The sequence below is a fragment of the Mugil cephalus genome, chromosome 20 (genome assembly GCF_022458985.1).
Source record: "Mugil cephalus isolate CIBA_MC_2020 chromosome 20, CIBA_Mcephalus_1.1, whole genome shotgun sequence".
NCBI lineage: Eukaryota > Metazoa > Chordata > Actinopteri > Mugiliformes > Mugilidae > Mugil > Mugil cephalus.
The window spans coordinates 8,539,489-8,565,288 of record NC_061789.1 but is presented as its reverse complement, the minus strand read 5'-3'; the positions used below and the strand labels follow the sequence as shown (position 1 = coordinate 8,565,288).

At 43.6% G+C, this 25,800-nt stretch overlaps 1 protein-coding gene across 1 annotated transcript in view; it reads right to left on the bottom strand.

Annotated features, from left to right (window-relative positions):
* Window positions 1-667: 667 nt before the first annotated feature.
* The window catches only part of abca3b (ATP-binding cassette, sub-family A (ABC1), member 3b), a 30,136-nt gene continuing 5,003 nt past the window's right edge, over window positions 668-25,800 (bottom strand). Inside the window, exons 4-31 of the mRNA XM_047572035.1 lie at window positions 22,931-23,058; window positions 21,817-21,982; window positions 20,685-20,944; window positions 20,484-20,600; window positions 19,809-19,929; window positions 17,132-17,305; window positions 16,857-17,038; window positions 15,098-15,244; window positions 14,807-14,936; window positions 14,571-14,725; window positions 13,604-13,759; window positions 13,302-13,512; window positions 12,290-12,440; window positions 11,902-12,000; window positions 10,455-10,653; window positions 9,128-9,434; window positions 8,760-9,027; window positions 8,371-8,575; window positions 8,059-8,278; window positions 7,186-7,344; window positions 6,593-6,765; window positions 4,964-5,098; window positions 4,678-4,872; window positions 4,401-4,588; window positions 4,156-4,326; window positions 3,861-4,057; window positions 3,192-3,265; window positions 668-2,884 (exon numbers count right to left, since the gene is read on the bottom strand). Of these exons, the coding sequence (XP_047427991.1) occupies window positions 2,753-2,884; window positions 3,192-3,265; window positions 3,861-4,057; window positions 4,156-4,326; window positions 4,401-4,588; window positions 4,678-4,872; window positions 4,964-5,098; window positions 6,593-6,765; window positions 7,186-7,344; window positions 8,059-8,278; window positions 8,371-8,575; window positions 8,760-9,027; window positions 9,128-9,434; window positions 10,455-10,653; window positions 11,902-12,000; window positions 12,290-12,440; window positions 13,302-13,512; window positions 13,604-13,759; window positions 14,571-14,725; window positions 14,807-14,936; window positions 15,098-15,244; window positions 16,857-17,038; window positions 17,132-17,305; window positions 19,809-19,929; window positions 20,484-20,600; window positions 20,685-20,944; window positions 21,817-21,982; window positions 22,931-23,058 (4,820 nt within the window). The 3' untranslated portion in view covers window positions 668-2,752. The remainder of the gene's footprint in view (window positions 2,885-3,191; window positions 3,266-3,860; window positions 4,058-4,155; window positions 4,327-4,400; window positions 4,589-4,677; window positions 4,873-4,963; window positions 5,099-6,592; window positions 6,766-7,185; window positions 7,345-8,058; window positions 8,279-8,370; window positions 8,576-8,759; window positions 9,028-9,127; window positions 9,435-10,454; window positions 10,654-11,901; window positions 12,001-12,289; window positions 12,441-13,301; window positions 13,513-13,603; window positions 13,760-14,570; window positions 14,726-14,806; window positions 14,937-15,097; window positions 15,245-16,856; window positions 17,039-17,131; window positions 17,306-19,808; window positions 19,930-20,483; window positions 20,601-20,684; window positions 20,945-21,816; window positions 21,983-22,930; window positions 23,059-25,800) is intronic.

The window sequence follows — 25,800 nt, the reverse complement described above, 5'->3', positions numbered from 1 at the left end:
TTGTTACGACCCGACAGGGCAGAAAATGTCTAGGGGAACACAAGGAGGTAACAATTGAGGTAAAAGGGGAAAACAAACCAAAGGCCGTCTGCAATCGCAGGGATTTATTTACAATATACAATAAACCAAGAAGAAGCCTTTCGCAGACACCACAATGCCGACCAGAAACAAACACGCTGCACACGCTGGCTGCAGGATCACTCTCCCAATGACGCACCCAGGTAGGAGCTTTATGGAATACCGCTGGCAATCAGCTAATCAGCTGATTGAGGTGGAGGGGGGGGGGGGGGGGGGGGGGGGGGGGGCGGTACCTGAAATGAAAGAACAAAAAGACAAGGCCACACACACACACTGGCCCGTAACAATAAGCTATTGTGTTACTGGCCCGGCCCCCTTGAGATCAAATTGTGTGGAGTGTAGCCCCTGAACTAAAATGAGTTTGACACCCCTGGTATATATGATTATCATGTGAAGAGTAACGTAATCAGAAGACATTTTTACTAGACTTATCAGGCATTTGAGTTTTTCTTGCTATATATATATATATATATACATATAAAAATTGAGAGCCTACACTTTATTTACGTCTCCCGTCAGTGGTCATAATGTTGTGGCTGATTGGTGTGTAGAGGACTTGCTGGAGAAAAAAAAAAAAGATCAGTTTCGCTACCATTTGCATAGAGCAGGATTTAATTTAAAAAGAATAGTGATACATACAGAGTTGACAAGGTCAGTTCCATGGTACGGTACAGTACAATAGTACACAGTTACAATGACATAAATTCCCTTTTTTATCTTTTTTTAAATATGATACAGGTCATTTCAGAATAATTCCATCCGCCCGATAAAGAGCAGCAAAAAAACAAAACAAAACAAAAAAAAAACGAACAAAACAACCTCCTCCTCAAAGTACATGTTAAACATTGCAATCGTCTCAAGACTTACACGTGATGAGAGATTAATTGTGCAAATACATGATCAAATGCAACAAAATGAAGAGGTTAAATTCAACAGGCAACGTTTCAGCGACTCTCTGGAATATCAGTCTTCACATCCGGCGTCATGAAGAGAAAGCACTGGAAATCACACGAAGCGGTTCAAGTTAGTGCTTTTTTTTTTCTTGTTTTGTCTTTTTTTTTTTTTTTTGCTTTACGTGTAAAACAGCAGATACATTCATCTCACTTCTGTGGAGTGAGTTTTAGTTTTGACAGAAGGAAAAGTCACTCGATCCGATAATATCGATAATATCGCTCGATAATATCGACCTGGACGAAGAGCGAGGAGACTCCGAACACACGTCCGTTCTAAATATTTCTATTAAGAGTTCATACATGTTTTTACAGGGTCTTTAAGTTATGAACAAAGCTTCAGGAATGTGATCAAGTGGGCACGAATCAGAATCAAATGAAATAATAATAAAAAAAAGATAAAATAAAACACACGGTGCTCATCGTTCCTTCTTTAGAGCAGCGCCTGCGTTTGTATGCGGACGTTTTATCTTCCAGAACTGTTGGGGCCTCGTTATTGCGTCTCCTGGTGTTCCCTGAAGGAGGAAGTTTCACGTAAAAAGATACGTTAACAATCTCTTGGTTTTAAGTCGTGAAGAAAAGTCTGGGCGGATTCAGGAATGATGCCGCCGTGCTCTTTGGGCCCACAAACATACAAAGACGTAACGTGTGAAGCTGCGGGGAGAATAAATAAATAATAATAACAATTAAAAAAAAGTACTTCGATGACAGCAGCAGCAGCGGCGGCGTTTGATAACAATAATCACCTGCGTCACGCGTCTGACAACCTCCTTGCGACACGCTGTTGCTGCAACTCACCCGCAGCAGAAAAACAAAAAAAAAAAAAAATAAAAAAAAAAGGTGCGAATGAAGAAAGAAGTACTCAATGTGCTAAGAATGGACTGAGGTTAAATCCTCAGCAGGGACGGACTTCTAATGTTCGCTAGCAGCTCTCTGTTCTCCCCGTGTCATGCGTTTTTCTACGTCGTATTTGATCCATGCATTCGTAAATGATCCCGAAACAGCGTTTAAAATGAGTAAATGTCTAGTACCATGAATACTTCATGTACATCTGGCAACAACGTTAAGAGGCTCTTCAAGGGTAACCAGTCCTTTAGTGGCGAAACAGGGAAACATACGTAAAGAAACGAGAACCCTCATTTGTTAGATAAGGCTCCAAGGTGTGCAACAATTTCATAAGCGCGTCAGATTGAAGTGGTTCATTTCACCAAAACAATGCACAGATTTCTCAGAAACACAACAAAGTCATAAAAGTCATAAATAACAACCAAAAAAAAATAATAAGTGCACGTTCACACACACACACACAAAAGAAATAAACCCTATCACACAGTTTAAAGTAGTGTGCATCCAGTGGCGTCATTGTCTTTGACTTCTCTAGGAAGGAGGCGATACTTAAAGTTCCTTACTTGGTCAAAAAATCATCTCAGAGCCAGTTTTCCTTCTTTCACACAGCAAATGGACGAACAAAGACGCGACAAGGTGATACAGTAGAAGAGAGGCGGAAGTTTGACGACTGGCCCGCCGAGTGTGTTCAAGGTAAAAATGGAGCTGGAGGTAAACCTCCTCCTCCTCCTCCTCCTCCTCCTCCTCGCCCCCCCTTCACGCCCGCCGGGTAACCCGAGGCGAGTCCGTGCACGCCGCTCATCCCACGTGCACGCGCACACCCACCCGCAGGGGAGGAGACGACGAAAGGGGGACGGGGTGGTTCTCCCCCTCCCCGCCTACTTCCTCTCGCCCTGCGTGCAGTGCTGGAACTGGGCGAAGCTCAGGAACACCTGCTCCAGCGAGATCTGGCTCACGCAGTAGTCTTCGATGCGGTACTTCTCTTTGGCCGCCTCCAAAGTGCCAAACACCTGGGAGCGAGGGGAGAGAAAAATAATAAATAAATAAATAAAGAACAGGGAAAAGTGTGAGAGAGAGAATCTCTGGTGCTACAACGTTTTAGAGCTAAAATCTGAAATTTAGCAAAGATTTAATTAAACTTTGCAGGTTGATCGATTGTGTTTTGGGGCCTTTGCTGTCAAATACTTCCATATAATTACAGTGGGCACTTCTGTTAAATAAATGTACTATTTCGTCCACTAGAGGGAGATCTAACACAAAATAACAGCAGGCGTTTCAGTATCTTTTCCTGTGGTTTTAATATCTGTAAATATGTACCTGCGCCCACGTTAGTGTCTTGTCAGTCAGGTGGTAGTGCACCATTCCTTGGTGCTCGTCCTTCAGTTGACTTCCTGTGGCGGGAGAAAACGTACGTGGTTAGAGCTGATTGGACCTGTTTAAATACGCTCACCGGCCACTTTATTAGGTACACCTTGCTAGTAAAAGACTGGACTCCCTTTTGTCTTCAGAACTGCCTTAATTCTTCGTGGCATCCTTTCAACAAGGTGTTTTGGTCCATATTAACATGATGGAATCACGCAGTTGCTGCAGATTTGTCGGCTGCACATCTATGATGAGCTCAGTATTCTGCATTCCTTGGTTGTAACCAGTGGTTATTTGAGTTACTGTTGATTTTCTATCATCTCCAGCCAGTCTGCTCATCTCTTTTTTAGACCATTCTCTGTAAACAGCAGTTTCTGAAATACTCAGACCAGCCCGTCCGGCACCAACAACCACACCACGTTCAAAGTCACTTAAATCTGATGCTCGGTTTAAAGTTCAGCAACTCGTCTCGATCTCCTCTACATGCCTAAAAAAGCCCTGAATCGCAGCCACGTGATTGGCTGATTAGCCGTTTGTGCTAACGAGCAATTGAAGAGGTGTGCCTAATAAAGTGGCAAGTGAGTGTACACGTCTGCGTGGTTAAATCAACCGTGCGCCTCTGACCTGGGAAGGTGCTCTCAATGAAGTCCTTAAACAGCAGCAGGTCGCTGTCCTCCAGGTCGCCGTTGACGCGCACCTTGGCCAGCAGGGTGTAGCCGCTGCCGAACTTGCTCTTCAGGTGCTGGGGACTCCCGAGGCACTTGAACTGGCCGTTGACCATCACCGCCAGCCTGGTGCACAGGGCCTCGCACTCCTCCATACTGACAAGCGACACGCAACACAGGGACGGGTCATCTTTTACGTTTTTTTTTTTTCTTTCTATGTGACATTTTTCGTTAATGTCCTCTGAGAAGCGTACCTGTGAGAGGTGATGATTATGGCCTTGCCAGACTCCCGTGTGCGTGTAACAGCGTCCCACAGCAGCCTCCTGGCCACGGGGTCCATCCCCGTCGATGGTTCATCCAGGAAGATGACGGGAGGCCCGCCGATCAGAGCCATGCCCGCGCTCAGCTTCCGCTTGTTGCCGCCACTATGCGCGAGAATTAAGAATTAAATGAGTGCGGTGCTAATGACACCAAACTCCTCTCTAAAAACGTAACTTACCTGTAGCTGCGGACCAGTTTATCCGCGTGAGGCTCCAGCAGCAGCGACCTCAGGATGTTCTCCACGCATCCGGACACGTACTTCTCCGGTATTCCTCTGAGCCGGGCGTACATGCTGAGCGTTTCCCTCCCCGTCATGTGATCCAGCACGGCGTCAAACTGGGGGCAGTAACCGATGCGCTGCTGCACCTGCAATCCACAGACAAGCGTTCCGTTCACACTCCGCCGAGGCTCCGCGGTTGACCCCGCTTCACGTCTCCCCTCCCCGCCCCCCTTACCTTCTTAACGTCGCTCAGGATGCTGTACCCGTCGATGTAGGCGTCCCCGGACGTCACGCTCTCGTCGCCCGTCAGCATCTTGAACGTGGTCGTCTTGCCCGCGCCGTTGAAGCCCAGGAGGCCGAAGCACTCCCCTTTCCCCACCGCGAGGGAGAGCCGATCCACGGCCAGGAGCGTCTCCCCGCAGCTGTATATCTGAGAGGGCGCAGAGAGACGGGGCGGTTACTTTTTTTTTTTTTTTAACTCATGCACACAGGTTTTACCAGAAGCCTGCCGGGATGCCTACCTTGCTGATCTCCTGCAGGATGAGGGGGCTCCCGACCATCGACTCCACAACCGGCTGGCACTCCAGGACCCTCTTCCTCTCTTCAGCCACGTCCCTGTCCTCCGGGAGCAGCGCCGCGTCCTCGATCAGAGGCAGCTAACGCACACAAACACCCCGACAGGTTAGATGGAAACATATGATGAGATGAACATCAGCTGCAGAGAGTAAAACGCAGCCTCCAGCTTACAGGAAAATGACCCATCACATTACGTGGCGCTGATACGCCAGGTAAAACGTTGTACTTTTGGCCGATAAAGGTTCTGATGTTGACTTTGATTCTGATTTATGTTAAGGTATGTATTCAGGTTACACCTAACAATCATTTTCATTCCAAATCAATCTTCAAATAATTTAGATTAGATCACAGGTGTCAAACATAAGGCCAGCGGACCCTAAGCAGCCCGCCGGAGGATCTAATCTGGACCGCTGCATTTTTTAAACTGCAATTCCTAATTTGTCCACTGTTTTAGAAAGACAAGTGGACAGAAAATAACGCTGAGACCCAGGACTGAACAGCAGACAGCCACAGAAAGACAGCCAAAAAAAATTCTTTTCTTTCTTTTTTTCTTTTAAAGGATAGTTTATTTAATATAAACATTCTTCTAAAGTATTAGTTCTTGGACAAAAGGTCTGGAGTTGTCATTACGTTACTGGTCCGACCCGTTCAGATCTAATTGGGCTGTATGTGGTCACTGATTTCCAATACTCATTCCCACAAATGTTTTTTTAAAAAAAATAATTAAAGTCTAATTGCTGATTCATGCAGACATGGGAAACCGTGAGCCTCACCATGTGACCCCCCGGCTGCTCTTTGTGCCTGAGGAAGTGAGACTACAAGGCGGAGCGCAGTGTATGAAAGGATCTTCCAGGAAAATATCAACCATTAACTTTGGCTGAAGATTGTTCCCTTGATATGATATATGATCAGTTTACAGACGTATGAGCGCATGCTTTTCCACTTAACTGGCTTCTCGTAGTCGTTTTATTACAACCGAGTTATTTCACAGTTAAAGCTGATGGTCAGTGTTTATTTTGTTCCCTGTGCTACTGAAGAAACTCTTTTCGGTGCCTGTACTTTCCTCCCTTTCTGAGTTTATCTGAGGTGGCATTGTTTAAATATTATTAACGTCATCCGTCTGCAAATAAACTGAGTATTTTGTCAGATTATTTGAACTGACGGACGGAAAATAAGCAAAGTGCTCGTGAGGATAAGGAGTCATGTGAGGAGGACGTTAAAATAAGAAACAGAAACGAGCAAAAATGTACATTTCGGCTTATTTTCACCACCACAGACGAGTTGCAAAAGTCAGCGGCTCCCAGAGTCACGTGCGCCCCAGTCAGGGTCATCACTGTTTATATTATAGCTGGAAACAGTTCTGTTGTCTTTTGCACTTCCTTCTCCACGTTTCTGTTTTCGGTTGCGTTCTGAGCATTTGCAGCACACGCATAGTCATGATGAGGATGAGATATTTTTTTAAGCTGCAGGATGATGATCTCTCTCCACCACCCTTTGCTAAACTGTTTTCCCATTTTCTGGGCTTTAGTCTGAATATACTGTCTGTCAACCTACTCCTGCAACAGTTCACCGACCTGTTTGCGCCTCCTGCCCAGCGAGGTGAGGAGTCGCCAGAGAGTGCGGATGCACTGCAGCTCGATGACGAACAGCAGGATGAGATAAACGACGCCCTGCGCCGCGAAGGCCACGACGAAGCGGCCCACGCCGGGCTCCGCCATGGAGAAGTAGTTTAGCTGATAGGTGATGTCTAGGGACAGAGAAACACAGAACTTATTCCATTATTGAGCAAATCTCACTCCACGACCGCGTTTGCAATTAAAGACAATGAAAATTAGGAAATAATACTGCAGCATCAGCGGTCTGCAGTATTTATGTTTTTGACCCTATTTTTCTCATCACTTCCCATTAGCTCACAATGTCTCAAGAGGACGTTCTTTCCTGTAAAATACTGTTAACTCTCCAAAAAGCACATGTAGAAAAGTGGGTTTAATAACTTTGATCCGTATATAAAAAATGATAAACGGTCAAAAACTGAAAGCATTACAGCAAATATCATATTTATTATAGTTGTCTGTGTAAAAATGAAAAAAATGAACCACCCCTGTCACTGCAAGAAATGTCTCACCTCTAATCAAATACATATATTCTAGTTTATTCTAGCACTTACTAAATGATTCACAGATCCTCTCCGTGAAAATGTTGGAGGTGCAAAATGAGATGAACTCGTAGTTCTGGTAGAACTGGCTGAAAGACATGCCCAAGCAGTAGTTTGGGAAGATGAGGAACACCTTGTCCAGTAAGTGGGACAGGTGCTCCAGCTTCAGCTCTGTAGGAGAAGAAAAAAAAACAGATAAAGATGGTCTTTATTCCACGGGGAACACTAGGCACCACTTCTAAACAACAGGAGCTGTAAGAACAGGATCCCTCGACCAAACACCCAAATGCCAGAAGCAGTGTTAATCTTCAAACCAACACGTCATGTCTTGGACCGAGGTTGTTCAGATTGTGTTTCAGGGCTAGAGAGCGCAGTGTGAGACGTGTTGAGTGCATCGTGTCCTAGCATTGTGTAGGTCTCCAAAATAGTACAACTCATCAGATAATGGACATGGGCCTTCAGAGGGCGTCATGTGGTGTCTGGTAACACAATGTTGTCAGGAGGGGCCTCTGTGGATCATCCCACAGATACCTGATCGGTTTGGGATCTACTGAATTTGGACGCCAGGTCAACACCTTGTTGTTTGTTCCTGAACCGGTTTTCTGTGTGTAGCTTCCTAGCAGAACACTTAATTGTCACAAGATGGTTATTTACGGTGAATAAGCTCCGCAGATGTTTGTTTTTTAGGAGGAATTTCATGCTTTACTCTCACATTTCACATACTTTCACGCTCACGAAGATCAGACCTTCCTCATTTTTGCCCTACTTGTAGAAATACCACAAAACCAGTTGGACGGTGTAGTATTACTCCAACAACAAGCCGTACAAAAGGCAGGAGTCGTTTTATATTCTGGCCAGACTGCATCGTTTGAAAACCCCTCTCACCTGGGATCGCCATGATGGTGACAGCGAGGAAGGTGGCGGTGCCGGAGATCATGTTGAAGATGGTGAGGCGCGTGTAGGCGGTGGCGGCGGTGGAGAAGAAGAAGCTGAGCAGGTACATGAGAGGCACGACCGCCCAGCCGTACAGCAGGAGCAACAGCAGCACGTCCACGAGGTGGTTGTCCTCCACAAACGCCTTCACTCCAAAAGCCTGGAATACCACCTGAGAGCAAAAGAGCGCACGCTGTACAACACGCACACACAAACACCGAATCCGTGCGGAAAACACGCTCCGCATCCAGGTGTCGTACTGACCAGCATGAGGAGACACGGCAGCAGGAAGTTGAAGAGGTCCCACAACAGGGCCGAAAACCAGAAGTTGGCCAGGTAGACGCCGCTGACCTTCTGCACGTGCTTGGACTTGATAGAAGACTCTATGACGAGCAGCAGGGCAAAGGTGCTGGACAGGGAGGCCATACCGTACATCAGGTTGATGGCGATGGCAAACCCTGTCTTACCCCTATAGTGTAGGAAGAAGAGAGCGACATGCCCGTGTTAAATTAAGTGCAGTTGCATCTTTTCAGAAAACTATGAGCTATGAGCTCAGGTGATAACACTATAACAGATCATATTCCTGCAGTTAGAGCTCGTTTCCACGGGTTACGTTCTTGATTTTGGGAAAATCCTCCCCCCCCCCCACTCACTCTGTGAGCTGGCTGTGGGCCGCCTCCGACAGGTCGCGTGGCATGGGGTAATTGCCTGTGTGGATGGAAGCATTGGGTCCAGCCAGGAGCTTGAACAGAGCGTTGTCCACCATCATGAGGGCTGTGGCCGGCGTGTGGTAGCCCTCGTTGTTGAAGTACGCCGTCGCCTCTTCGAATCTGCTGCCGCGGAAAGTGGCGCCCACCACACACTGCTCGTTGAAGACGCCGCCTTCTTCCCTTGCGTGGGTCAGGATGTAATCAGTAAAGTCTAAAAAGGGAGAGTAGGAAAATACATTTGTAGAGGAAATACTCAAATAAGTATCAATGCTATGTTCTTGTTTTTTTGTTTTTTTTATTACTACGTTTACCTGTGAGGTTGATTCGTTGACCTTGCTGGGCAGGGAGTTGGGAACTGTACGCATCCGCCAAGGCCACAGCCAGAGGACCTGCCCCAGGCAGCACAGACACAGGGACCTTGGTGGGACCATAGCGACCGAGTTCCAGCCCCAGCGGGGGAGCGTTCTGGTGATTGGGGAAGGTGCGTGCCACGACTAAGGCCACAATCGTGAAAACCAAAGGGACCAGGAACTGCGCCACCATCACTTTCCAGTTCCTCCAACTGTACAGCGCCCTCTTAAGGAACATGGCATAAAACTGCTGCAGGTGTAGTCTAACCTGGTGGAGGAGAAAACGGCCATTTTCAATGTAGCGCTTCGAAACACGCATAGTGTGACTGCGTCACTGTGAGGTGTGGTGAAGATGGAAATGTCCAAAAAAAAGGAAGCGACAAAACGAGAAGGGTGACAAGATGTCCCCGATTTCTGGGGACAGCCCCCGTTTTGCATGACCTTTCCCCCCGGCTAAAGGTGTCCCCGAAAATGTCCCCAGTTTTAGCTTTTTATGAATGAGAACAAAAACGTTGCGCGCAGATTACAATTATTACGGTAACCAGTCGCGTCAGAATTTTGAAAAATACCGTGATATACAGTTTTGGTCATAGCACCCAGCCCTAAGGAGTGGTTTCTTCATTAGGTCGCACAGGTGAAACCCAGAGTCTGGTTACACACCTTTTAGGTAAAGAGGAAAAAAAAAACCTCTACGTGCTATTTGATAGTCCTACAACCCATCAGAGTCATTTTGCTGTAAACAAATTCAACTCCACAGATTTAGATGATGCGCATGAATGCAGCTCTTCTGCCCATCACCATATAAAGGATGTATAACAGAACCCAAAAAACAGAAAACAAAAACATTTTGAGGACAAAGTTCAAGTTTGCTTCCAGGCTATTGCCGGTCCCTTAGGATGCTTTCCACATGGACAATTTATGACATTAATAGTTTTTTCCCAAAATTCAAATGAATTCCGGGTGGACTTCCGCTAACAATAACTGCAATGACTAGTTCACTAGCGTTCAAGAATTTCCTGGGAAATTCAGCAGCACTGGACGTGTTTACCTAAAAGACGGAACTACTCTGGAAAACGCCTGAGTTCACAGAGAGGGCGACTGAACCGATTCGAAAGGGAGACGACTAAGTTCAAACAGAAAGTCAGTAACGTAATCTGAATAGTTCATTTAATTTCTGGTATGCTAATCTGCTGCACCCCATATAAATAGCCCATTATCCACTTAAAACCGGTTGATTGTGAGCATCATCACTTAATGGTACTGCTACAGTGTCTCTTCTTCTTCTTACCCCAGTGTTCAGCTTAATGTTGGAGCAGTCCTCTGAGATGAGCGTGCCGCTGTCTGTGAAGTCGGTCACGTCGGTCAGGCCGCTGATGCTGCTGGCATCGTCAGTGGTCCAGTCGTGAGAGCGTCTCTCGTGTTGGTACTGGAGGGCGGGCAGCTGGATGGCCTGGATGTCCAAACTGGAATCCACCAGCTTCCCAACCCTGTGAACATTGTCTTATTGTTACCATTATTAAAACTGTCATACGAGGTTCCTTTAAAAGGGCATGTGTACGTACTAAAAATTGCAAAACTAAAACAGACTACGTACACCGATCAGGCGTAACATTATGACCACCTTCCTAACACCGTGTCCAGAAAATGTTTTTAGTTTGACTTCTTGGTTCAGATGTCTACATAATAATTCATCATGCTTTTGTAAAACTATGTAGTATGCAGAGCCCAGGAAGAGTAATGGGGATCTGAATAAAGAATAAAGAATGAAGAATTAATAAAGAGGGTGTCCTGTGGTGTCAGGAAACAGGATGTTGTTAGTGAGGACCTTTGGGTCCTACGGGTTGAAGGGAGGGGCTTCTCAGGAGTGTCACTGCTATGGCTATGTCCAGGGTCTGGTCTAGGTGGGTGGTACAAGTCTAAGTAACATCTCCGCAAATACCAGGTCCAAACGTTTCTCAAGCAGAACATTGAATAGTCACAAGATGTTATTTACTTCTCCTGTCAGTGGTCATAATGTTGTGGCTGATCAGTGTATAAACATCTGTGTATATAAAAAAAAATCCATAAAAACAAAACTGTTTCTAGGCGTTATTTTTAGCCACCACTGTAAATGTTCAGTGCCGGAAGGAAGCAGCGGTTTTCTATGTGTCACGTATGAACTTTGATGTAAAGCGTAATTTGTCAGGACACACTGCTGGTCTCTCAGTGTGGCTTGTAAATAACGGAGGCTCGGTAGCACCAATTAGGACGGTTTGCACTCGGGCCACTCGGAAGAAGCACGCGGCGTTGGCCGCCTGGACTAGAAGCGGTCGTCTGCCCGTTGCCACAGATACGCACATCATATCCGCGGGGAGTCGGACATAACTGGTCAGTTAACAGCAGGCAGCTCAGATGTACGAGCGAATGCTGTATGTCAGCGGGAGGCCTGGTTTGTTTCAAAAAAAGAAAATAAGCGTGGACGCTTTCAAAAATAATTCCTTGGATAGTTTTCTGTAATGGTTATAAATTAAACATCTAAAGGAAGGGATATTTTCTTGCACAGTGCGTGAGAATGTCTTCATTTGAATATTAAAATGTCCCTACAGAACAGTACAATGATACGATCGCTCATTGCACCGACCTGCTGCCTAGTTGAAAATGTGCCAAGCAAAAACAGAGTTTCTTTCACAGTCAGATGACACTGACGTGTAAAAACTGGAAAGACCAACACATTTACCCCGTCGCGTATCTCATACCTGAGGAAAACCTCTTCCATAGTCGTGACTGAAGCACCGTAGCTGGCAATGCCGAGCTCCTCTCGGTTCATCTCCAACTCGGCAAACAGCAACTCAAACCTGAGACAAATTACAACATGGACTCTTAGATTCCACATTTTCCTTTTTGATTAATTAAATGTGCATATTAATAAAAAACAAAAAAAAAAACTGAGAGATGTTTGGAGATCATGTCCAGATTTGAGCTGGACCAATATTATGTGAGTACAGAGTTGGCAACGCGCTTTTTCATAAAAGTTCAATAATTTATTGACCCCTTTTCAAACGCTTTCACATCAGCCATTAGGCTGCTTCACACGCTGCGTTATTGTGAGCGCTGCGCATTCGATCTGAGGCCGGGCTCACTCACCTGCTGGTGCTTTCTTTGGGCAGAATGTAAGAGAGCTCGGCTCCGGCGCTGCTCTCCAGCGTGGCGTTGGGAACGTACATGTGAACAAGGCGGGTGATCTCGGACACGTTACAAAGAGCATCCTTCACTATCACCATGTGGTATCCAGCACCTGATGAGCAGATGAAAGGAACAGAGTCCATATATTTAATAGTCGTAACTTCAGAAAGCTCACACCGTTTACACTCCAGTAGTTTAATTAATAGATGTCCATGTGTGTTTTATATAGACTTTATATTATGAATGACTAATTACATGAGTATAAAAGCATAAAAGGGCAAAGTTTCTTTTGAGACTAACTACTAGGATGTACTTTTGCCATAGCTGTGCAGCTGTAGGAAGTGTGCCATGACCCTTTAAGGAAAATATGAACTAGTGACTGATCACTGGTCTAACAACACAATGTGGAGCACTTTTAAATTAGAGGTGGGAAAAATGATAAAAATGGCGATATTGATCGCGATATTCTATACAATCTATACAATAACGATTATGAATGACTTAATATAAATTTTAAAAGAAAAGGTTTTGGTCAACTCCACCACTACTTTTTCTCTGCAAGTGCAATAAATTAAAAATGGATCATTTGGATTAATAGTAGGGTATTGGCAAGGGCTTCACGATACGATACGTATCACGATACCTCAGTCACGATACAATACATTATTGCAAAATTTTAAATGCAGCCTAAAATCCACGTTGTATATATGTACATCAGATGACAGTGATAATTCATTGGACAAATTGAGTCAAAAAACTATATTAAATGCTATTAATGGTGCTGAACTGCAGCCTGTTTTTATACAGCCTATACGTATCTGCAGCACACATGACGTAGCACATGAGCTGTCTGTTATCAGTATGCATTCAGGTCAAGAATATAGCTTTCATTGTTGTAAAGCATTACTTTCTGCTGAGTTTTTATGGGTCGAACTGTAAAATATGTGGAGTCGTGCACTCCTGCTGCACTTACCATATTTGTTCTTAAGGAAGAGTGGTGACCCGCAGCACTGCAGCTCTCCTCCCGCCAGGATGGCAATACGATCGCCGAGCAGGTCGGCCTCGTCCATAAAGTGCGTGGTGAGCATGATGGTGCGACCGCGTTTCTCCCCCTGCAGAAGGTCCCAGGTGGCACGTCGTGCTGAAGGATCCATACCCGATGTGGGCTCATCTAACATGACAACCTGGGGATGTGTATAGGTTGAGAGAAAGGGAGGATAAACAACAATAGAACAATAATGAAGGAGAGTTACTAATATCTGTGAAATTCCTGACCTTTGAGTCTCCGATGAGAGCGATGCCGATGGAAAGTTTTCTCTTCATGCCACCAGAGAGGGTCTTGGAGCGAGCCTGTCGCTTGTCCTCAAGGTTCAGGATACGGATGATCCTGTCCACCTCGTCTGGAATCTTTTCTTTGGAGTAGCCTTTCAGCTGAACACAAGGCAGATAAATACACTGAGTGCAATGGAGAGTCTGGAAGGAGCTTGTGAAAGGACAAGAAATTGGAAACTGAAGGAAGGATTAGAAGTTTAGAAAAAGTTAAGATCTTTTGGGTGAAAGAAACTACTGCAACCAACAACAGTTATGCAAATATACTAATTATGTATAGAGGGTATAGAGGCCCTGGCCCCTCAGTGGCAAAAACATGGTGAAATGTAGCAGTAAATGCAGTTAGACTGGGAAAAAGTGCCTTTTGGCACTTTATACAACAGAGCTCCAACCGCTTTATACTAGAGTACCCCCCTCATTTACAGCATAAATTAATATTACCTGACACTAAATATGAACCACGACACCAGGTGTCTGATTCCAGGTGTTTAACCATAATGCAGCAATCCATTTACTTCTCTGTTCTGTGTCATAGATATATTTTTACAGATATCGCCGACTGCTTTTCAAATCTGTTGGTTCACTCAATCGCACAACAGCTCTTCACCTTTATCTATTTTAAATTAATTTCACAATTTAGAGGCCATTAAAGCCTGCGCTTCAACCTAATGCTGCTAATCTCCGTGCGTAACTGTCACATTTTGCCACTTAGTGGCCGTAACCACGGAGACGCCTGCACGCTGTGACAGCACGTGCGTACCCTCTACACTAAATATATCCATCTGCTAATTTAAACACTCTCCTACATTTCCATCCGATTTAACACGTGAGCAAGAGTGAGTAAAGTAGAAAGATTCATCAGAAGAAGATGTAAATTTACTGTACGTGTGTGTTTTTGTAACTGTGAGAATACCTGTGCATAGAAGAGCAGGTGCTCTCTCACTGTCAGGTTGTCAAACAACACGTCGTGCTGGGGGCAGAGTCCCAGGCTGCGTCGGATCAGAGCCATGTCCTGACAGATGTCGTACCCGCTGATGTAGGCTCTGCCGCTGGTCGGCGGAAACAGACCTGGGACGTGGCGGTAGTTGGGTTAATGTCTTTTATGAGCCGTGTTTAATGTGTGATACTATGTTTTCAGCCCCAGGTTACCTGTTAGCATTGACAACGTGGTCGTCTTCCCAGCGCCGTTGTGTCCTAGCACCACTGTGATCTGCCCCTCGAACATGTTCAGCGTTAGATCTCGTACAGCCTGACGAGTCTTGTTGCCCACTTTGAATTCCTGAGTATCAACAGCAGACGTTGCAATAAACAAGAAACTTAGTTGCCTCTTTAATTATTGATCGTTAATCTGAATAATCCACTGCAGCAGTACTTTATCTGTCGTTTGCAGCACCTGCACCGTGTTTCACTAAAGTGTCTCCGTTTAGATTTGCTGCTCACCTTAGCGAGGTGTTTAATCTTTATTCCGGAGACTAGTCCAGATGGTTCCTCCTCTATAAACTCTCCTTTCAGAGCCTTTTCTGCGTCCTCCTCTTCCTCCTTTTCATTCACCAAAGCCATGCGAGGGCTGCTGCACCAATACGAAGGCTGCAGATAAGGAGTTTTAAATAAAGGCAAAAAATGACAGCACGTCACTGGTCACTGAATGCATTGCTGTTGTGAAACAAGGGAAGTTGAATGCGCACAATGACTCTTTAAAACACAGGAAAGACAAAGTGGGCCAACATTATCAATATTATTCATGCACACTGTACATTAAGAGGGGATTGTTTCCTGACCAAACAACCCTCTTGTGCACTTAACAATCAAGAGTCAGACCGCCACTTTGTAGTGGTGAAGAACCAGCATCTCACACCCACACTCACACTCACAATGGACCTAGAGTGGAGGGAGTCAACATCTAATCCACACCCTGCTGGCAGCCACTTGAATTCCTGGCGACTGGGAAACGTGTAAGCAGGAGTTTATTTTTGTGTAGAGCGCGTGCGTATGTGTGTGTTATGGCACGCCATTCTGTGATGGCCCGCGGTTGTTACACAGATAAAACCTTATTTGAGTTGGCAGCACAGACTCAGACATTTCCTGTTATTCTAACGAGCTGAACCAGACGACTTCCTCTGGCCAATAAGTTGCAACCTCTCGTTCGAAACCTACCCCCGCGCCCACCGTGTCGCAGCCACTTTCTCTCAGCGCGGCGATGCCTTTAAATGTAAGACACTTCTCTTACAGAGGAAACCTCAACCCTGACACCACCGCTTGGTGATGCGCGGTCTGAGCACCTTCCCGCTCAGGTTTAACCCTGTGCAGAGGAAGTTCGAGCTTAGTCATGCCTTTAAACGCACACAATTGAAAGTGTTTGGTGATGGGAAGCTATTTAGATCACTCAAATTACTAATTCCCTTATTTGGTACACTGAGACCTCGTATGGGGACATTAAGTTTCAGGTTTGTGGCAGCTTATTCTGCTTCATTTATCCTCTTAACTAGATATTAGATGGTGTAAAAACATGATAGCTGATTCATTCTACAGCCAGTCACGTAACAAAAGTGGGAAAGTTATAAAACCTTATCAAGTTTCACAGTTTAAGCTTCTTTATTTACGCTTATTAACTTTTATAGTTTAATATTACAGGCATATTCTATCCATAGTGACGAGCTTACTTTGCTAATTCATTATTTCCAATTCTGATTACATATTGTAATATATCTTATTACATATTGGTAACTCTATTATAATATTGAGTTAAATAATCCCCGTGTCCACACATGAGGACATATTTTTTTTCCCAAAAACTACTTCCTGTTAAAAGCCGACGCTTAGCTTTTATAGTTCCTGGATCCTACTAATCAAAAATGAAGAGAAATGGAGGAATCTGAATTGCATACCAAACAAAAGCTCAGGTCTCAGGATATTAAATACAGTTTACAATGATTTTCTATACTCAGGGTTTCCCATACAATGGTTAAGATGTAACGTTAACTAGCTTAACTTTATAAGCTAGAAAAGGTTATATTGAAAATCAACTGTTTGCTATAAATTTGTTTTATTCTATGATACTTTATTTAATCTTTGGCCAGAATATGTTTAGTTTTCCTGCACTTGCATATGGGTTATTACGGTAATTTAAAGACGGACTGACAGCATCATAATTGGGGGCTTCAAGTTTGTGCAGGGATTAAGTGAGGAGCTCAGAGCATACCAGTAAAAAGAAGTAGGAGGGTAGAGGGACTCCGTACTCCCCAGGAAAAACTGCTTCCATGTACCAGGCCACCAGTCCGTACATCACAGAGTCAAACACCAGCAAGGCCAGAACCTGGCCCATGGAGAAGTCATCATCCACCGTCACTGAGTCGAACAAGTTTGACCACTGGATCCCCGTGCCTGAAGAGGAAGAAATGCACAAAATTAACCTTAAAAGAAAAAAGAACAAAAACACGTGTTTGGCGACTATAACTTAATTCCAGTAATTCTCACCTTTGCCTTCAAACATCCCTATGAGCTGTGCCCCCATGGCCATGGCCACATTGGAAATAAGGCAGGCCGACACCTTCTGGGCATGGCTCATCAGGTCGTAGCGCGGCCACAGGAACAAATAAGGCAGATAGCTGAGGAAATAGATGAAGCCGCCCGCTGCCGCCGCCACGTTAGCTAAAATTAGACGGAAAAAGAAAGAATGAAGGTCTCTTGACACGCGTAGCCTCAAATGCTGGGAGGATTTCTGTCGTCATGGTTACAGATGAATGAGATGGATAGATCTGATGGGGTCAAGCACACGCACATGCATTTGTAAATCGAGCCAAGAGCTGACGAGAAAATTACTTTAAGAGGTTAACTATTTTTACTGGGAAAAAATATTTTTTCCTGATTGAGACGAAGGAGGACACATGAGTGATGCGAGCGAGTGGAATGAAAGGACACTTTCTCTTTTTGCTTCCTTTTCTAAGCAGCGCCAAGACCTCACCGAAGACCACTTGTTGCAGACAATGTGACATTTTAAGCCTGCTTGGGACACGCTCTGACTCAATGCCATTATCTGTCGCTTAAGAGAACATCAGTGGGTGGCGAGAAGTATTCAGGCTGCTGCATACACACAAGGCAGCGAGGGGAGGAAAATAGCCCGTCTTTGTTCCAAAATGGCCAAGAAGGCCACTGAATGATCCTTTCTTTTGGCTTGGCCCATTTTCTGTCAAAGCCCCTCGTCTCTCCCCGTCACTCCTCTTACAAATCATCATTTATAAGCAACACCCTTAACCCAGTTGGTGTACAACTTATAATGCGGTCTTTATATTTTAAGAACAAGGTCGCAGGTTGAATAACACGATGATGCAGCTCCCTTAACTGATCCAGTTCATGGAGATCAACGACACCATTTAAGTGATATTAGCCACGCTGTAAGTATTAAGGCAACACAGCTGCAGAGAGGAAGCAGAGTGAAGAAAGGAAAAGCAGGGTGAGATTAACAAATGGTGCTGGTGTTATGTCGAAGCGTTAAAATAAAACCATCCGTGCAGGTGACAACTGCACATTCATAACTGTCTGAATGTGACAGGAAATCAGCACCTAAACTAGTGGCGTGTGGACCGATACTGAAATGTTGATACTTCTGATACCAGGTCTCTAAAATCGATTCTCAAATGAAAATATCGATACTTTCGATACTTGAGTCTTTCGAGTTAATGTAGGAGCACGGTGGAAAGTAACTAAACTATCGAGTTGTGGCAACACAACAAACCTTGTGAAACAGCTCAGGTTAAAACCACAACAAAGAATATGAGGAATTTATGATGAGGAGGACAGAAGAGGAAGTAGGATGCAAGTCCTCATTTTATAGTAGTAGTGTCTTGTATTTGTTACGAAACTATGATTTGAAATGAGTGCTTTTCTTTTTTTTTGATTTACCAGACACATTAGGCTGTATTCACACAAAGTATTGGTATCGGATCGGTATCGCCGATACCAGCCTGAATTTAACTCCGTATCGGATCAGAAAGGAAATCTGTGGTATCGAACATCACACCTTTGAACAACAAAACTGAAGCTGTTAAAAGCCTCCTCCTTCAACTCAAACCTTCTGGACCAAAGAGGTTTAAGGCTTAATCATAACCACTGCACACAATCAAAAGGCCAAAGCTTATACGTAACCACTTTGGAAGGCCGAACAACACCGAGCCTGAGAAGTATTTGCAATCTGAGCTGCTTTGTCGGGGAAAGCTGGAGGGATGAAGGTCTACTGCTGCTTTGAATGAGAGGCTCTGAATGGGCAAGAGAGCAAAAAGGGAGGAAAAAAAAAAAAAAAGAGGAACGAACATGAGAAAGGGGAGATTTAAATAGTTTTCTTTATCCTCAAGGTTGTCCAGCCTGGAGAGAGGGCTTGAATTTCACACGGCTGAAGAGAATTTCAACCCCACAAGAGATTTGCCAAAAGTGAAAAAGTAAAATAGTTTTTTAACCTCTAAAGCTGGGGATTATTCAAACATGCTGATTGTAACTTGAACAATTTGTGAAGTGGCATGGGATCGTGGAAGTTCCCCGCCACTGCCGATATAAATCTATCCGACTCGCTGTATCATCGCTGTATTCAGGTTAGCATGAACACACAAACTCAATATAATTACCAATTTACTATTAGATGACTCTCGTCCCATAAAGCTACTGTATTTAACATCAAGTGGAGAAAATATACTGAATAACTTTATGAGGTGTGAATGTTATTTCTAAAATAATACTGACTGTTTCTGAATTTTAAACCTTCCCATACGCTTGTTTTTTCACCAACTACAGGTTCTGACCAAAACATATTAGTACATGAAATATAGATTTCTCTAGATTTAAACAAACATTTGCAATAACATCAATATCCTAATAGCTATCATTAACACCTTCTCTAAAAATGTATATTCTGTACAAGTAATTATTTAGTTAGTTTATTCCCCTTTGCAGTTTAAATAGTTGTGTTTTTTTACAGTAACCGCGCCTTTCATTGCAGATTGAGAAAAACCAAAGCCAGTTTGACCCACATCTCAGAAATCACAAACTGTTGCACGTACTGTGTTCTTAAAAATAGAACAGGGTTCTGGCCACACGTAGAGTGCACAGCGAGAGGTGACCATGCTCATTCAGATATTTGGTCAAGACGGTCAAAATTACACACCTCGTGAGAAGAAGGCACTGATCATGAAGCTGAAGCTGATGGTGGCCACAGTGAAGACGAGCAGGAAGACGAAGACCAGCGTTGGATCGCTGTAGGTCAGCACCGCTCCGTTAGGGCTCACCTAAAATAACAAGAGCATGTTAACAACCTCTAACCTCCTGAGCCCCCACGTCCTCATATGGGGACATTAAGTTTTAGGTTTTATTGTGGCTTATTCTGCTTCATTTGAACCCATTGTCCTCATTAGTGGACACTTTAGCCTGTCATCTAGTGGAAGCAATGGTTAAAACTTATTTAAATTTAACAAATTTTATCAAGCTAACAAGCCACAGTGTTGAAAATTAGCAAGTATTCGTTTGAGGACGTTGGGACTTCATTGTTCGCAATTCTGTCATTGCACATCCATGATCAGGTATTAAAATCAACAGTTTTATATTTTGTCACTTCTTTATAATATAAATAATGAAATAATTCCAGTGTCCACATATGAGGACATAGTTAAGTTTTTTCCAAAAACTTCCTGTTCAAAGATGATGCTTAGTCTTTATACGTCTAATCCCAAATATTATGGAGGAATTAAAAACACATATCAAATAAAAGCTCGGGTCTTAGGAGGCTAAACAATAAATCTGCTAAGTTTTGAACTCAAAAACATGATTTGTAAAACAGACTCACCCGTACGCACAGGAGCACAGTTACAAAAAACACTGAAATGGAAAGGAAAAGGAAGAACATGAGGAACCAAGCGCTCCAGTGGAGCCAGTTGCTGAGACCCATCATCCTCATGTATTCCTGCATGAGAAAAAAAAAAAGTATAGTTTACAGATACGCCAGACGTGTTTGTTATTCATTTAACACAGAGGCGCACGAACACACCTTGAGCTTCCTCTCCTTCTCCTGCACCACGGCTCGTACTATGTTGAGGGAGGTGTATGTGAAGCTGAGCACCAGGAGTAGGGGCAGCTGATTCTGAATGGCCAGGACGAAGACGTCGTATATAAAGGCGGGGTAGGGAAACCGCGACAGGACCACTCTGACCTGCCGCAGCAAAGTCGAAGCGGCCTTCCTGTTGTAAGAGCGCATGATGGCTCGGTCCACTGCATGCTGCACAGCCAGAAAGCCCTCTCGGAAATAACCTAAAAACAATTAAAAACATTATTAGAATAGAATTTGTAAATACCTTTTGTTGCTTATCTGGTCCCCCTAGGGGATCCGCGGGGGTACTGCAGGAGGGCCGCAAAATCTTTGGTTGATTAGACACTTTTTATATATATATATTTATATATATATATATATATATATATATATATATATATATTTTTAACTCTCTCGCCAAAATTTAAATTTGTTTAAATGCACATTAACATGAGAGACGCTAACAAACAGTGCAGCTCGCTCCCATCAGCCAACTGAGGCCAAAATGTTACATTTAGCTAAAGGTAAAAGTATAAAGTATGTATGTTTATGGCAGTTGCACGGCCATCCTACTGTTGCATGTTTAAAATTTGGACCTGTATTATTTGAATAGCTTAATATTAAATGCAACATGATAAAAATAATGTGTATTTATAAACAGTAGGCCGCGTTTAACGTAGAACACATATGTAGCGGGTCCCTACTTAATCTCTCCATCAGAAGTTTGCTATACAATTGTAATTATTCATGCACGTGGAGAAAGCAAATCCATACTGAAGTTATTCCGAAAACTCATGACTTCACTGTCAGGATGACTTCATCATTTGGACAAATCACAGAGAAACACAATTAAGCCTACTTAAGTAAATTAAAACTGTTAACTGGAAAAGCCATCATAGGACTTGGCCAACTCCAGAGTCAGGAATCCATTTAAAATAAAATAAAGATATAATACATATTGCCTCTAATGCAACAAAAAAAATTAAATGTAGTTGTCATGGAGACACAGTTACAATTAAAGAGGTTTGCAACAATCAGAATTTCCCAAGTTAAATACATCACTTCCTTTTTTCAACAAACATAAAATTCTCACCCGGTGTGCCCCCCATCGGTTCATGCTGCTCCCTCGGGCCGGGCATTTGGAAAAGGGGGAAGAGGCTGAGCGTGTGCCAGTCCAGGTCGCTGTTCGGGCTCAGCTCCGACCGCTCCCTGGTCGGCGCATTGCGCGGCGTGAAGGGGAAGCGCAGGTGGTAGCTCACCTGTGCATCAGAGAGCAAAGCGAGAGCGGAACTAGCAGAGGTGTACGAAGACACGAGGAGCGGAGGAAAAATGTCGTGCAAAATACATTTTGCTGCCATTTGTGCAAGTGACAGATACAAATATGCAAATATATAGATGGAAAACCATGGGTGTGACCAAACCAACTGGGACTTTAAACTTGCACTGGAAAAATTTCAAACGTATTTATATTGACGCATTAAAAACAAACCTATTATATAGTTTGGAATGAACAATTTGTCTATATTGTGCACAAATCCCTTTGCATCCATTTGCATTCATTTTGTACAACAATAGACTGGATTGATTGAGTAGTCAGGGGCATCTGAGGCCGCTTTCTTTAGCTCAGCCGTTGGCAGGAAAACGGCAAGAAATAAAAAGCTGTGCATGACTAATTGTTCATTTTTTTAACACCCTTTGTCCTTTTTCACAACACAAATACACAAAGGGAACGAGGGGCGATACGATAAAGCAGTGAGACTGAGCAGAAATTTTGCTTTGAGTCACGGTTCGCCCTAAACTGCAGGAACACATCACTCTTGGTCGCGCTGCTGCGTCCACCGGGGGATCTCTCAGACCTGTCCATCACACACAGATTAAGCTGCTGCAAGACAGGCTAAGACAGGCTGCATCACCGTCTTAAGTCAGGTTTTTCTTGCTGTGCGGACGGGATAAGTTTCCCCTCAGCTATTATTTTCACCAAGAGAAGGAGCGTGTTTGTGGCGGCATTTTTACTGCCGCCAGTAAACAAGCAAACCAACAGGATATCAGGAAGCAGATAAAACTGCATAGACAGGTATTACTGGTAAAGCTGCGCAAATGCGGCCTATTTGCATTGAAAAAAGAACTCAAAAGGATCTTGGGCTGGTATGCAGAGAAGGAACAAACACTGTGCCTCAGCGTGTGACAGTGCACATGCTGCCTTTTACCTTCAGAGGCAGAGGCTCGTCGTCATGAGTGAAGCGGTGCTCGAACACCACCGCAGCCAGAAGCGTTGACGACAGCGTGTTGTTTCTCACAAAGTTCTCAAACTGCTCCTCCGTCTCGAAGCCGCGCACTGGAAGGAAAACCAAAACAAAGATGACTCAACGATCAGCCGTGGCGCGTGTGCATTCGTTTCACGTAGGCCTATTTTCATGACCTTGCCGTTCGCCATTCTCCGCGACAGGCAGGAAGCTGTGGTCAGAATACTTAATGCTGGGACCAAAATTATCGATGCAACAGGTCAAACGGCAAAGGGAGAACAGTGCGACTAAAAAAAAAAACACACACAAAAAGGGAAGAGGTACCTGCTAATACTAAACACAAAAGATGACGTCAACACCTTAAATGAACAGTCAGAATAAGAATAAACACAAGTAATGACGTCAGTAATAGATGATTCTTTTGCTTTTTGTCTGAACCTTTCTCCTGTTTTTCTCACTGACACGTCTCATTCCACGTATCAAGAACACATGCAGGTATTCTGGCAAAGCGCGTCAGTGTGACACACCGGCTGCAGGGTTAAATCTGGGTCAAAGTCATAAAATAAACACTTGAACAGAGACATGCCAGAGGAAAGGGCAAACAGCTGCCAAAAACACGGGCTCAGTGCTAGTTTGAGGAGAAACAGGGGATCTTATAAAACAGGGATACGTCTGCAATGAGAGGAGGTAAATAATCTGAGAAAAATGATTTTTCACTTTAACTTCTACCTTGTAAACAGTCTTTAGCGAATTTAATATCGTACCGACGAATAAGCTCGACACTATGCAGCAGCATTCGGGAGCACATGTTCTCGACTAGTTAGCGAGCAACTCATTAGCTGAGAACTAATGCTAAGGTCTGAGGTCATTTTCATTCGTTTTACATGCAGGCATTTTAAATTACAGCCAAATAATTGATAATTTGTTAATGGTTAACTTAAATTGACTTCTGTTGAAATATTTGGATAAAGTTAATGGTTAACCAGTAACAATAATAAGCGTAGTATAATTCAAAGGCTAGCCCATTTAGTTTACAACATATTCCAGTAAAAAAAAGATAAATGATTAATGGAAAGGATCAGTTAAAGCAACGGATGAACAACTTAAATGCTTTTCTAAAGTAGTGGCTAAAGTGTTACAAAAGGTAATAAGTAAAAAAGAAAAACATCTAAATAATTAATAATAATAATAATAATAATAATTAATATAATTAGTAGAAACTATTAAATAAATAGTTTATTTGGTTGAGCCAGTCAACGGTTGAAACATTCATTAACGTTGGAAATAATTATCTAACATAATAGGTGAACAATTAAATACTTATCAGAAACCAGAGGCTGAATAAATAAACAAAATGATTATATATAACAATAAATATTTTGATTGGTCTGCTGACCACCAATCAGAGAGCTCCGACCCTTGGTCAAGTCCCGACTTCCTAGGTTACCGTTGCTAGGGTGGACAAACGAGAGCAACAGATCGGCTTCATTGTCAATAAAAAAACAAAAACAAAAAAACATTGAAAACAGACTTAGTTTACATTAAAACTTGAACATGTGATTCTTCGAAAACTTACAGCAGAGAAAATAACCAAATATAAAAACTGAAAACTTTGTGACGAGAAGAATAATTTTACCAGTGTCTTCAGACGTTAGCATGGTTGCTAGCGTAACCTGTCCCGCCTCCGCATTAACCTCTAAACTCTGTTATTAAAGGTTTGGCATTAGTTTGTGTAACTTCAGCTCAAGATCTGTTAAAATGTGCACTGGTGAAGGAGATCGTGATGCTAGGTGTTAAATAATAAGCTAAGGGAACATTGCTATATTCTATAGAGGAAAACTATTCTTTTATTTATTTATTTATTTATTGGTTTCTTGAATCCTCTTGAGCTCAGTTAACATGTGATAATGCAAAATATAAAAATTATTTTTTAAAAAAAACGATGGCCTGACGTCTAATCAACAAACAGAGTTTAGATCATTTGGAAAATCTCATTTTGCAGCACACCATTTCAAAATACATTTCAGTGCACTCTATCCTTTAATCCTCACCCTAATCCCTTATTTTAGGCGTAACACTGCGACATTACAACACTGAAGAGAGGGTTCGGTGATCCTCTGGTTGCTCGACGTCGTTTAAATTCAGCCATCGTCATTCCGCTCCACCTTTCCCTATGACAAGCCTGAGACCCGTTAAATTATTCATTAATGGCTGAGCTGGGATTTGAGGCGGACGTCCGAGGGCTACCTGCGCTGACACAGATCTGTGTCTGCTACCGCTGTTTAACCGGATGACGTCAGGCAGAAATAAAGTGTGTCCTGGACCGTGTGGACTAAATAAACTGCAGTGTCCTGAGGGAGACGACTGGCATGCCCCGGAGTATCGGCTTCCTATCTGTCCTTATCTAAATCCCCATCTGATACAGTTTGCCGCAGGAGAAAGGTGCGGTCTGTTTGTTCATCTCAGGCCTGATTCTGGAGGAACCGGTATTCCCACTTGAGCGTCCTGTTGTTGTTGTTATTGTCGTCAAGGCTGCGGTGGTTACAATGGCGGTGCAAACAGCTTGACTCGGGAACGGCAACTTTAACGGATCTATAAGCGGAAACGAGTTATAGTATCCGTGGTTCCTTTGCTGGTGTATAATCGCCTGGAATTAGAATTACTCGCTTCGCCAGCTCAGGAGGAGCGGTTACTTTGTAAACGGGGAGGGTTTCCTCTTACACGACATGTTGCACAATGATGATTCTGCAGGAGTCGACCGGCTCTAGAGAGACCTTTCATGTTTTTACATTAATGTTGCAAACTCATAGCCAGATGCCACGAAATCCAACACA